We start from the raw sequence: 11,774 nt of genomic DNA on the forward strand, positions 1-11,774 counted from the left end.
TTTGTAGACCAGGCTGGCCTCGAACTCAGAAATCCGCCTGCCTCTGCCTCCCGAGTGCTGGGATTAAAGGCGTGCGCCACCACGCCTGGCTTGATTCTTGATTGACATAGGAGGGAACAGTCTACTGTGGGCAGTGTCATCCCCTGGGCGGTGGTCCTGAGCGGTATAAGAAAGCAGGCTGAGCAAGCCATGGGGAGCAAGCTGGTAAGCAGCGCCCTCCATGGCCCCTGTTTGGGCTCCTGCATGCGGCTCCTGCTTTGTCTTCTCTTTATGATGGATGCTACCTGTGGGCTGAAATAAACCCTCCCCACCCCTCAAGCTTCCTTTGGTCAGGCCGTTTATCACAGCAATGGAAACCTAAGGCCTATGGGTTCTGGGAATCTAACTCGGGCTGACAGGTTAATATGTTTGGGTGGCAAGGACTGTTCCTTGCTGAGCCATCTCACCAGCTCCCACTTTTTACAAATTAATTTATTGTGTGTGTGTACATGTATGATAATATGCACCGGTCTGGGTATATGTGCCCCTCCCTTCACACGTGTAGAGGCCAGAGGAGGGTGTCAATTGTCCTTCTCCCTCCATCTCCACCCTATCCCTTGAGACAGGCTTGCTCATGGAACCTGGAGCTAAGCTGGTGGCCAGCAAACCTCTGTGGTCTCCCTGTCTCTGTACCCATCATCAGCACAGGGGTGGGAGTGTACGTATGGCCGCCATCCATGGTCCTTTCATAGGTGCTGGGGACTTGAACTCAGGTTCTCATGCTTGTTCAGTGGGAGTTAGCTCATCTACTGTCCCCAGCCTCCAGGTTTTTCATTATTCACTCATCTTGGAGATAGGAGATGTGACCGGGGCATAAGAACAGGGTTGGGGCCATCAGGTTCACTAGAGGAACTCTCAGACTGCAGGAAGGGTGTTACTGGCACTTACAGTTCATCCTGGCACAAGGATGAAGACTAAAATCAGACACTGGGAGAAAGCATAGGTCGGGGTCGCCATTGGTGTCTGTAATCACTACCATTACTCTTGTCTAACGTCATCATTACCCATATTCTCATGGTTATCATCATCATCATTTGATCAATTCCAGGAAGAAACAGACTAAGCAACAGGCACACACACACACACACACACACACACACACACACACACACACACACACGCGCGCGCGCGCGCGCGCGCGCGCGCAGGCGCGCGCACATGCTGAGTGGGGATTTAGACCCAGATGTCCTGACAGCGTTGTCTACACTCACAAGTAAATCACTTCGTTCCCAGTCTTTCCATACCACACCGCTTAGACGCAATGGTGACCCGTTTCCTAGCTGGTCTACTGCAGCAGGATTGAAAGGAGGCCTGCCCAGTCTTCCTTCTTCCCTTCCCCCCTCTCTCTCTTGTGTCCTCTCTGCCTCCTCAGAAGTATCTTTTTGTCTCACAGAAAAGGTCGAGTGTTTCTCAGACTACATGACCCTGCAGATCCCGAGGAGTCACGTGCAGGGTTTGAGGCAGTGGCTGGCTGGGGTCCTGAGCCTGCCGGGTAAGCCATCTTCTCAAACCTGGGTTTTCTAATTCTCAGCTATTGACTGGCTGGAGCCTTTGCTAAGGGACATCCCCAATTCGTCCCTCACCCCAGGGCACAAGGGCGGCCTTCCCTGAAAGCTTCATGCTGTTGTTTTCTTCCCAGGGCTGCCCTGACCTTCCCCAAGACAGTTCCGTCCTGGTTGCGCTCTCAGCCCATTTCCTCTTCTGGTACCTACTTAAAATGGTCTCCTACCCTTGTTCACACGCTTGTCACCAGCGTCACCTGCAGGCAGTTGGGGAGCAGGCACAGACCATGGCTCCATGCAGATAGTTGCTATGTGTCTCCAGGACTAAGGACTGACTCTCTAGTTCATGTTTAGGAGACTCCTAATAGGTACTTGCTCACCCTGATTGAAGTGTCTGTAAGGTGCTAGTAGATCCCTAAACGCGCGCATGCGTGCACGCTCATTTAAGCGCACGGGTTTACAAAACAGTGCTGCAGCCTGGTGGTGGTGGCACAAGCCTTTAATTCCAGCACTTGGGAGGCAGAGGCAGGCAGATTTCTGAGTTCGAGGCCAGCCTGGTCTACAAAGTGACTTCCAGGACAGCCAGGGTTATACAGAGAAACCCTGTCTCCGAAGGAAAAAACAAAAAACCAACCAAACAAAAAAACCCAGTGCCATCAGAGGATAACTTGCAGGACTATTTCTTCCTTTTAACTAAGTGGATCTGAATTTGAACTTGAGTCATCAGGCTTAGTGGCAAGTAGCTTTAGCCCATCGAGCCATTTTGCTGGCCCACAATTCCTTCCTTTTTCCTGTTTAAACCTTTATTGCATGTGTATACCCATATGTTTTGCCTGCATATGTCTGTATACCATGTGCATGCATTGCTAGTGGGAGCCAGAAGACGGTGTCCATCTTCTGGAACTGGGATTACAGATGTTTGTGAGCCACCACGTGCATGCTAGGAACCAAACCCAGGTGCTCTGGAAGAGCACACGTCTTACCCACGGGAACCACAATCTCATGCCTAAAGCAGCCAGAAAGAGGGCTGAGAAAGTTATCACTTTCAGAAAACTTTGAACCATGAGCTTACCCAGTGCAAAGTGGGAAACTTCTAGAAGGAACTAGTAGCATGACCTGTTGGAATTTGGTCACAGAGGCTGCAAGTCAGACACCCACAATTTTCCTCTTTTGTACAAGAATGGAGAAATTGAGGGGGGAACTTCCCATCTCAAAGTGTTTTTACTTTTTCTTTTCCCTCCCCTTATTCCCTTATTTTTGAAGGAAGGTTCATACACTGTGGCCCAGGCTACCCTAGAGCTCTGTGCAATCCAGGCTGACCCCAAACTCATGGCAGTCCTCCTTCCTGTCTTAGCCTCCCAGAGCTGGAATTACAGGTGTGAGCCACCACGCCTGGCTTTGTCTGGGAATACGAAAGTGCTGTCTGGGACTGGTGTGTCCTGAATCCTGAATTGGCCCTCGGATGGTCAGCCAGGCGGTGATGCCTCTCAGGAGTTGGAACAGCATCTGTGTATTAAAAGGCCACTTTTCCAGGAGAAAAACGCAGAGGATACATTAAGCTGTCGCCTGTTCTTTGGAAAGCCATTATTAATGGAAAACAATAGATTAATAGTTTTAAAACGCTTGTTCAATAAGTAATTTTTATGGCTCTGGATAGAGCCCATTAAACATTTCTGTGTGTTATTATAAAGAAGTTTTAAGTGTAAAATCATAAAGTCGATAATCAGGGAATTAGTCACAGCAGCCAGCCACAGGCCATTAGTTTTAGGCGCTGTCAGAGACACCTGTGGCTTTCGGAGGGAAACTGTTTCTTTTGCTCGGCAGCAGCACCAGGTGGGGATGCAGAAACGATGTTGCCTGCGATGCTGCCTGCTGCCTCCCATAAAGTTGAAGGGACAGAAAGCAGGTGCGAGCAGTGGGATGCGGGCAAATATTTACAAAGTGCAGACGTGAATGGGAAACCAAAGCGACCCAGGTCAATTTGCACATCCAGGCTTAGACACTTTATTTCCCCAGTGAGCTGCCTTTCAGAGCCACAGGCTCGGCCTTGATCTGCTGCTAAAGATAGCTGTGAAGGCTGCAACCTCTCAAAAGGAAAGTAGCAACTGCTATGTCACCAGAGAGAACCCCCCCCCCCAACATCCAGGCTTCGAAAGCTGTCTCCTGCAAGGGCGTGTTAGCCTCCCATCAGCTGAGACTTTAAGGGGAAAAAAAAATTACCTCAAAAGCAACACGAGATAATTATGGAAACAGAAGAAATCTAAAGACGATAATGAAAACTACCTGTAATCCCTCTGCTCGGTGATATTCCTCATCCAATGAATGTTTACTTGAGAGCCTTCTCGATGTGCCAGACGCAGCTTACTTAAGGCTCTAGGAATACGGCAAAGAACAAAACAGATAAATACTCTTGGCGCCACGGGGCTGGCATTTGAGTGGAGGGCAACAAGACCATTGCTATAGTCATTGTCATATTTTTTTTCAGCTGGCGAGTCGGTAATGTGTGATGTCGAAAGGCATCCTGGGAGCGGGGTGCGGTTTGGAGAGGAGTGATGGATGGAGGCTCTGCTGGCAGAGACCTCGTTGACAAGGGGGCTTTATTTAAAGACTTGAGAGTGGTGGACTGAGCCACGCAGGTGGAAGAGACAGAAGACTCAGCCAGTGGAAAGGCCCCGAGTGCACCCACGACGAAGTGTTAGAAGTAGCAGGAAGACCAGTGTGGCTAAGGCAGAGGGAGGGCCGTCAGAGGCTTTGTGCACCTCACAGGGGTCTCCCTGAGTGCAGAGTGGAGCGATCTGGCGCAGGCGCGAGTGGGACTCCGTGGGTTGCTGGGTGGGGATGGGGAAGTAGACTACAGTGGGCAGAAGGAAGTAGGAGAGGAGCTAGGAGACAACTTCTGCAACCCAGGCTGGACAGTCTGTGTGTTGGCTTCTGTTGGCGTCCACTTTCCGAGATTCTATCTTTACCGTTCTCTGACGTTCCAGGGTAGCGCAGCCTTGGGCTTATGTCTGAGTGTTGGAAACTCCCAACCTCACCTCCACTGTTCTCCCACTGTTCTGTCTGTTTCTGTCCTAGGCTCTAAGAGGGCCCCCAACCACCTGGACTCTCTTCTTACCAAATGTGGTTACCTCTTGCATCCTGCTCATGAGGGAGGCTTCATCTTCCGAGCACTGTACTCTGGTTGCTTTGTACAAAAAGAGGTGGGTTTGAGAAACGACTTATTTGCCGTGTTGGGGCCAGAAGTCAGTGCCTCGTGTATGGCTAGGCAAATGCACATACACAGTTACATAGCCAGCTTCTTTTGTTGCTTTAACACAGGGTCTCACTATAAACCCATAGCTGGCCTGGGTTTATTAGCTGGGCACATAAGGCTGGCTTCAAACTCACAGACATCTGCCTGCCTCTGTCTCCCAAATGCTGGGACTAAAGGTATACACTACTGCTTCTAGTTCTGCCCTACCCCACCCCGACTTCCCTAGGTTTTTCTATGTCACAGAGACCTGGCTGTCTTAGAACTCAATCTGTAGACCAGGCTAGAACGACATGCTGAAACTCTATTGTAGAAATGGCCATGGCTGCTTGCTTAGTTGCTGTGCCTCAACTGCCTCAGCTGTAAAATGGGTCCAAGGGAGTCAATGAATGGGAGTCAAATGGGAGTCAAAGGAAACAGGCCACCAACCAGTATGGTTGATGGGACCAGTCAGGGATGATGGGACACAGGCTGCTGTGCTGTCTCTTTAAGGTTGATCTTCCTGAAAGGTATAGCAGTCCCCCCAGCCCCAGGAGCTTCCCCTGTTGGGGACTGCACTGTCACAGGCCAGAATCTGCCAAGGTTCCCAGTCCACAAGAGCCTTCCACTTGATTCTTAGCTCTTCCACGAGACAGGCCTGCATTAATCATACCCACTGCGAATAGAGGCCGACCTATAATTGTGGCTTATTAACTGCATTTTCTTCTCTTATTTGTGTGTGTGAATTCTGCCTGACTTCCAGAAAGCAAATTACAGGTTGGAAATCAGAATGTTTCAAAAAGGGGCGAAAAGGTTGAAGCAGAGCGATCGCTACATAATGAGGTGTCCCATGATGGTGGCAAGGCTAGGTGAACAGAGCGTCCGTTGTCATCCCTCATTCATCCAGGTAACAGCCTGGGAAGGCCCAGAAGGGCACCCCAGGTGGTAGGGGGGCATCCTGGGTTGGCTTCCCTTCAAAGGCCCAGGTCGATGGTTGTGGTTCGTGAGCCTTGAGACATAGCCTAGCAAAGCAGACAACTAAAGACAGGGGATAGGACCATTCTCTCTGGGTCTCCATAGTGTTGGCTGGCAGCCGCCTTCCACTGTGACCAATGAGGCCTTTGTCAGGATGAGGGACGGGGTGAGTAATGAAGTCTCTGAGGCTGTGTTCTTCATGTCATCCAACAAGCATCAAACCAATATTTGTGTTTTTCTCTTTGGAATAAGGGATGTTGCTGGCTTGGTCCTCTCTCTCTCCTTCCCCTCTTCCCTACCTCCCCTGTGTGTGTGTGCGTGTGCGTGTGTGTATGGGTATATGTGTATGTGTTCATATGTGTGAGTTTCTCGTGTGAGTCCCAAGGACAGTGGGAGTCAGAGGACAACCTCAGGTATCAGGTCTCGCCTTTCACTTTGTTGAAGACAGGGTCTATCATTTGCAGCTCCATGTGTCAGGCTGGCTGCCTTCAAACTTCTGTGGAGCCTCTCAACTCTACCTCCTTCCTCTCTTGCTGAAGGAATGATGAGATTACAGACTTCAGCTACTACATCTGGCTTATGTGGGTTCTGGCGATCCAAATTCAGGTTCATATTTTTTTTTAGATTTATTTATTATTATACATAAGTACACTGTAGCTGACTTCAAACATACCAGAAGAGAGTGTCAGATCTCATTATGAGTGGTTGTGAGCCACCATGTGGTTGCTGGGATTTGAACTCAGGACCTTCGGAAGAGCAGTCAGTGCTCTTACCCACTCAGCCATCTCGCCAGCCCCCATACTTTTTTTTTAGAAAAAGATTTATTTATTGAGTTCATATGAGCATGCTGTCTTCAGACACACCAGAAAAGGGTGTGGGATCCCATTACAGATGGTTGTGAGCCACTATGTGGTTGCTGGGAATTGAACTCAAGACTTCTAGAAGAGTAGCCAGTAGCCAGGCAGTGGTGGCGCATGCCTTTAATCCCAGCACTTGGGAGGCAGAGGCAGGTGGATTTCTGAGTTCGAGGCCAGCCTGGTCTACAGAGTAAGTTCCAGGACACCCAGGGCTGTACAGAGAAACCCTGTCTCAAAAAATCCAAAACAAACAAACAAAAAAACAGCCAGTGGTCTTAACAGCTGAGCCATTTCTCAAGCCCCAAGGTCTTTAGATTTTTGAGGCAAGTGCTTTATGCAGACAACAATTTCCTCAGCTTTGAGGTCTCTTTTTTTAACCTAGGTCATGTCATGATTTATAGACATCAGGACTGGGGGTGGGGGTGGGGGTGCTTACAGTCCCAGGTTCCATCCCCAGCAGTCAGGAGCAAAGGATTTCAGATATAACATCCCAACTGGAGAGAGCACAGGCCTGTGGCATATTCCAGCTGTGTGTTGTCATTGCCTGGTGGCATCCCTGAGCTCAGGTTTCTCTGTAGCCTTGGAAAAGAGAGACTAGACTGGGGGCAGGGGAGGGTTGCAAACCCACAGCAGAAATGCATGTGGCAGACACAGAGAGGGGGAAGGGATGGACCCAAGCGTTCATTTCCTCAGAGCAGCTTCTCTTCCCACCTACCCTGCTGTGTCAGCCATGGAAGTCGCATGGAAATGATAAACTTTGTGTCAGGCATGGAAATGATAAACCTTGTTGTTTATCTTTTCGGTGCTAAGGATGGAAGTCAGGACTTGGCATCTATCGGGCAAATGCTCCACCACTCAACCATGCCCCTGCCCTGCTTTGCTAATGCCAACATCTCACAGTAGGCAGGAGGTGCTGTCTACAGCCCCATTTTATGGAGTGGACAAGTAGGCAAAGAAGTGGGAGTTGCCGAGGTCTCATAGCAGGTAGTGGCAGAATGGCTCTATGAGCCTGAAGTATAAGGGCCCCTGGTGAGCTAGAACAAGCCCTTCAACGAGCCGCTGTTTAAGCTTGGCCCAGCCTTATTAGAGTTTTCAGCCTTTTGAAGAGAGACAGGAAATCCATAGTTGAATGTAAAATTACGTCATAAAAAACTGACTGTGTGCTGGGAAAGTAACTCAGTGGTAGAGTGCGTGCCTAGCATGTGCGGGGTCCTGGACCCCTCAGCAAGGGAAGACTGTTCACTTTATTCATTGAACAGTGAGCAGGTGTTCACTTATTTTGCTACAAGGGTCTCACGTATCTCAGGCTGGCCTCAAACTCACCATGTAGCAGGACCTGGAACTTCTGATTCTCTTGCCTGCATCTCCCATGTGCGAGGATCAGCAGTGTGACACCACACCTGGTTTATGTGATAGTGGGGATTAACGTATGGCCTCGTGCTGAGGGAACACTACCCAAGGAACCACATCCAGCATCCAGAAATTTTAACTTTCATTTTGTAAATACCGTGTGACCAAACAGAATGGTGAGTTTAGATCAGGGTTTGATGGTGCACTTCTGGAATCCCACGTGCAGGGGGTTGAAGCGAGAGGATTGTAAGTTTGAACTCAGTCTGGGCTACAGAGCAGGAGCCGTCCAGCAAGTGGCTGAAGAAGGTGCTTGCCACCAAGCCTGAGCTTGATTCTTGCAACCGGCAAAAAAGGAGAGAAATGAGTTGTCCTCTGATCGACCGTCACACACGAACCATGGCACGCACATATATATCTGCCTACACAATAAATAAATAACCCAAACATCCCCAAACCCCAAAAGCCCAGTTTTGCCTGATGTCATGAGAAAGAAGGAGAGGAGGGGAGGTTGGAGGGAAAGACCAGCTAATGACAATCAACTTCATTTAAGAAGCATCCGGATACACGTGCCAAATGCCGGGCTCTGCGCTGGTGCCAAATGATCAGATCTGAATGGACGTTAGCCTTGCCTGGGGAGGGGCATACAGTTCCACTCCTATCTTTGTTCTGGGCTTTGAGGTGAGAGTGCAGAGGCTGGGATCCCACCTCTGTGCTTGCTCCCTGCATCTTGCCTCTGGACTCCTCTGCTGCTCAATTTTAAGGAGCAGTGCCTGAAGTAGAATGATGTTTAGGTCCCGTTGTTGTCTTGTCAGGCAGGGCATTGCTGTTCCTTAGAGTCACGGGCCTCATCTTAATAGTCATGGGGCGTGGGTTTGACAGTCTGGGGCTGGTCACGTCTCTTTACACTGGCCTGTAATTCCAGGAGCAGCTGCTAGGGGGACAAGGTTGCCCGTGTCATATGACATTTCCCGGAGGAAAGCAGATCTGGTAGCCAGCCAAGCACCCACTTTGTCCCTTTTGACCTGCCCAGATCCTTAGCGTCCTTCCACAATGTAGATGTTGGAGCCTACAATAACCTCATGCCCCTGAGTAGAGTCGCAGAGAATCCGCTGCACCGGAGCAATGGGTCTCAGGTGCCCCAGGCTCCTCCGTTTCCCCTCCCCCGTCATAGAACCTCACCACCTCATCGAATTGACTGATTCATTCCTGGTGGCTTCTGCAGCCGCTTCCATGGCTGCACCTTGAACTTGCATTAAGTTTTAATTAAAGCCGTTACACCAGCCTTGCCCTTGGCTAAATGCAGCTGTGGGCACAGAGCACATAGATATTTAATACTCTGCCTCTCCCTGCTGATGGCACAGGGTGCCCAAGGGTGTACCCGAGCCATGCCCTGCACACAGCGATCTGCGAGCTTGCTTAAGTGTGCCCACAAGCCCCGAGCGGGAGGCTGCGCAATAACTATTCATTGCCCTGGGTTAAGTGTGCCCAGGGGCACCTGTAAACTCAATGCAGTGATTAGCGATTGCTCCCAGAGAAGACTACTCGAGGTCCTGCTGAGTGTCTGCTGGCCCTAAATATAGTCTGCCTGTGGCCACTTAAAGGACATGGTGGGTTTAGACTGTGCGCTTGATCCCACTTCCTTTTGTTTCTTTACACAAAATTGTTCCCTCCGTGGAAAAGCCCAGCCTCTAGGGCTGCCTTGTTGCACTAGCCCCGAGGTGTAGAGACAGGAGAGAGGCTTTGGTGGCTGCCCTGGGAAATGTGGAATCCCTTTACCATCTCACCAAACCTCAGATGTCGTTCCCATTCCTTCCTCTCTGCTCCCAGAGTGAAGTCAGTACCCACAAAGGTGAGGAAATTACAGGCTCCTTGGGGGTTGTGCTGAGCACCGTGGGCAATGGTAGGGGCAGGCGGGTGTCTCTGAAGCCAGGGGCAGCACAGCTAAGGTACTGACCAGGCTGAGAGGATGGGGGGCTGGTATCCCCAACCCTGTCCACTCTACCTGTCTCCAGGTCTGAAAGAATGGATTCTGTACACGTGGTGGAAAGGGGTGTGGCCTTAGGTGGGAGAGTTGTGATGGCTCATTAGTCTTTTTGGACCCAGTGTTCTTAACTTTCACAGGTGGAGGGGAGGGAGTCGCTCTCTGTTAGCCTTGGTTCTGTCTCTTGTCTCAAGTGCCCTACCCATGCTTGCAGCAAAGATAAAGGGAGTGGGAGTGGGTGGAGGCAGTGGAAGGGGAAGAGGTGAGCTGTGAGCTGCTCTGTGGCTAAAGGCACTCCCACCCACGCCTGACAACTCGAGTTCTGTGTCCCGGACCCACACAGTGGAAAGAAACAGCTGACTCCCTTCAGTGGTCCGTGGACCCCTGCACACGCACACTGTGGCAGGTGTGTGCCCCCCCCCATGCTGACATAATAAATACATAAATAATGTAGTAAAGGAAAAGGAGATAGGAGGACAGCTGGGCTCAGGCAGGTCCCTTGGCCACACCTCGAGGCTCAGGTGCAGGGAGAGACCAGCTGTCTAGGATTGCCCGAGACCATCCTTATTTTAGCATTGAAAGTTCTTTTTTTTTTTTTTTTTTAAAGATTTATTTATTTATTATATGTAAGTACACTGTAGCTGTCTTCAGACACTCCAGAAGAGGGCTCCAGATCTCGTTACGGATGGTTGTGAGCCACCATGTGGTTGCTGGGATTTGAACTCTGGACCATCGGAAGAGCAGTTGGGTGCTCTTACCCACTGAGCCATCTCACCAGCCCCGAAAGTTCTTCATTGGGGGAAAATGGACATGATTGGGCATTCGAAGCATGGCGCCAAGGGCAAGCACACTCTTGTATCTTTTGTTTATTGGAGTCTGTAGGGAATGGGGAAGAAGTGGGGGCCTTGGGGTATGATGAGGCAGGAGGACCTGAAAGAGGCCTGGGACCCACCCGACATCTTGAACAGCAGGGCCGTGCAGCACACACACACACCCTCCACCTTGCCAGCTGTGCTCTGTGCTCCAGCTGCCCTGATGGCCTGGCTCAGGGCAGCAGCTGAGGTGACATTTCCCTGGGTCTGTTGACACTTGAGTCCCAGAACATAAATGATTTTCTTGTCTTAATGAGCAAACAATCAGGGCAGCCCAGCTCTCTCTCTCTGGATCCCTGCTGAGCCAATTGCCCAGGCAAAGGCTCACTCACTTTTGCCCACAGCGCACAGCTGTTCCTTCCTCTCTGTTCTGCAGGTCTCTAGGCCCTGGCCTCCAAGGACTGATGCTGGACAGGTAGGTGTGGTAAGGGTTCACTGTTCTGAAGGGTTCTGCTAGGCTCTGAGGCAGGAGGGTGTCACTTCCATGGCCCCTTTGTGGAGAGTGTCCATGGACAGTAGTGACCTTCATGGGTCTGGGTTTTGGCAAAACTTGCTTCCCCTATCCTCCATGCATAAGTCTGAAGCTGTCTGAAAAAACCTGGGGGAATTCTGCTGGGGTAGGAAGTCTCTGGGTCCTGCTGTGCTAAGATTCTCTCTGTAAGGTCCCCAGTGGCAGGCACTGCCCCTTTGCAAGGATACCCATTCCTGTAGTGCACAGCTGTTGTCTCTATTTCCCTCTCTCTGATTCCCCTTCTCTCTCTTCCCCCTCTTTGGTTTTGAGACAGAATTTTCACTAGGTAGCCCTGACTGGCCTGAAATTCTCTATGTAGAACAGATTGTACAGAGGTCCATTTGCCTCTGCTTCCTAAATGCTTCAAAGGTGTGTGCTACAACGCTCAAACCTCTCCCTCTCTTTTTTTCTTCTTTTCTCTCTTTCTCTCTCTCTCTCTCTCTCTCTCTCTCTCTCTC

General features: G+C 50.4%; 1 protein-coding gene across 2 annotated transcripts in view; it reads left to right on the forward strand.

Annotated features, from left to right (window-relative positions):
* The window catches only part of C4H1orf127 (chromosome 4 C1orf127 homolog), a 33,610-nt gene that overhangs the window by 10,259 nt on the left and 11,577 nt on the right, over positions 1-11,774 (forward strand). For both annotated transcript variants that reach the window (XM_021161639.1, XM_029475860.1), the window contains exons 3-6: positions 1,433-1,531; positions 4,617-4,741; positions 5,534-5,677; positions 11,182-11,220. In XM_021161639.1, coding sequence (XP_021017298.1) covers positions 1,433-1,531; positions 4,617-4,741; positions 5,534-5,677; positions 11,182-11,220 — 407 coding nt within the window. The remainder of the gene's footprint in view (positions 1-1,432; positions 1,532-4,616; positions 4,742-5,533; positions 5,678-11,181; positions 11,221-11,774) is intronic.

Source organism: Mus caroli, chromosome 4 (genome assembly GCF_900094665.2).
Source record: "Mus caroli chromosome 4, CAROLI_EIJ_v1.1, whole genome shotgun sequence".
NCBI lineage: Eukaryota > Metazoa > Chordata > Mammalia > Rodentia > Muridae > Mus > Mus caroli.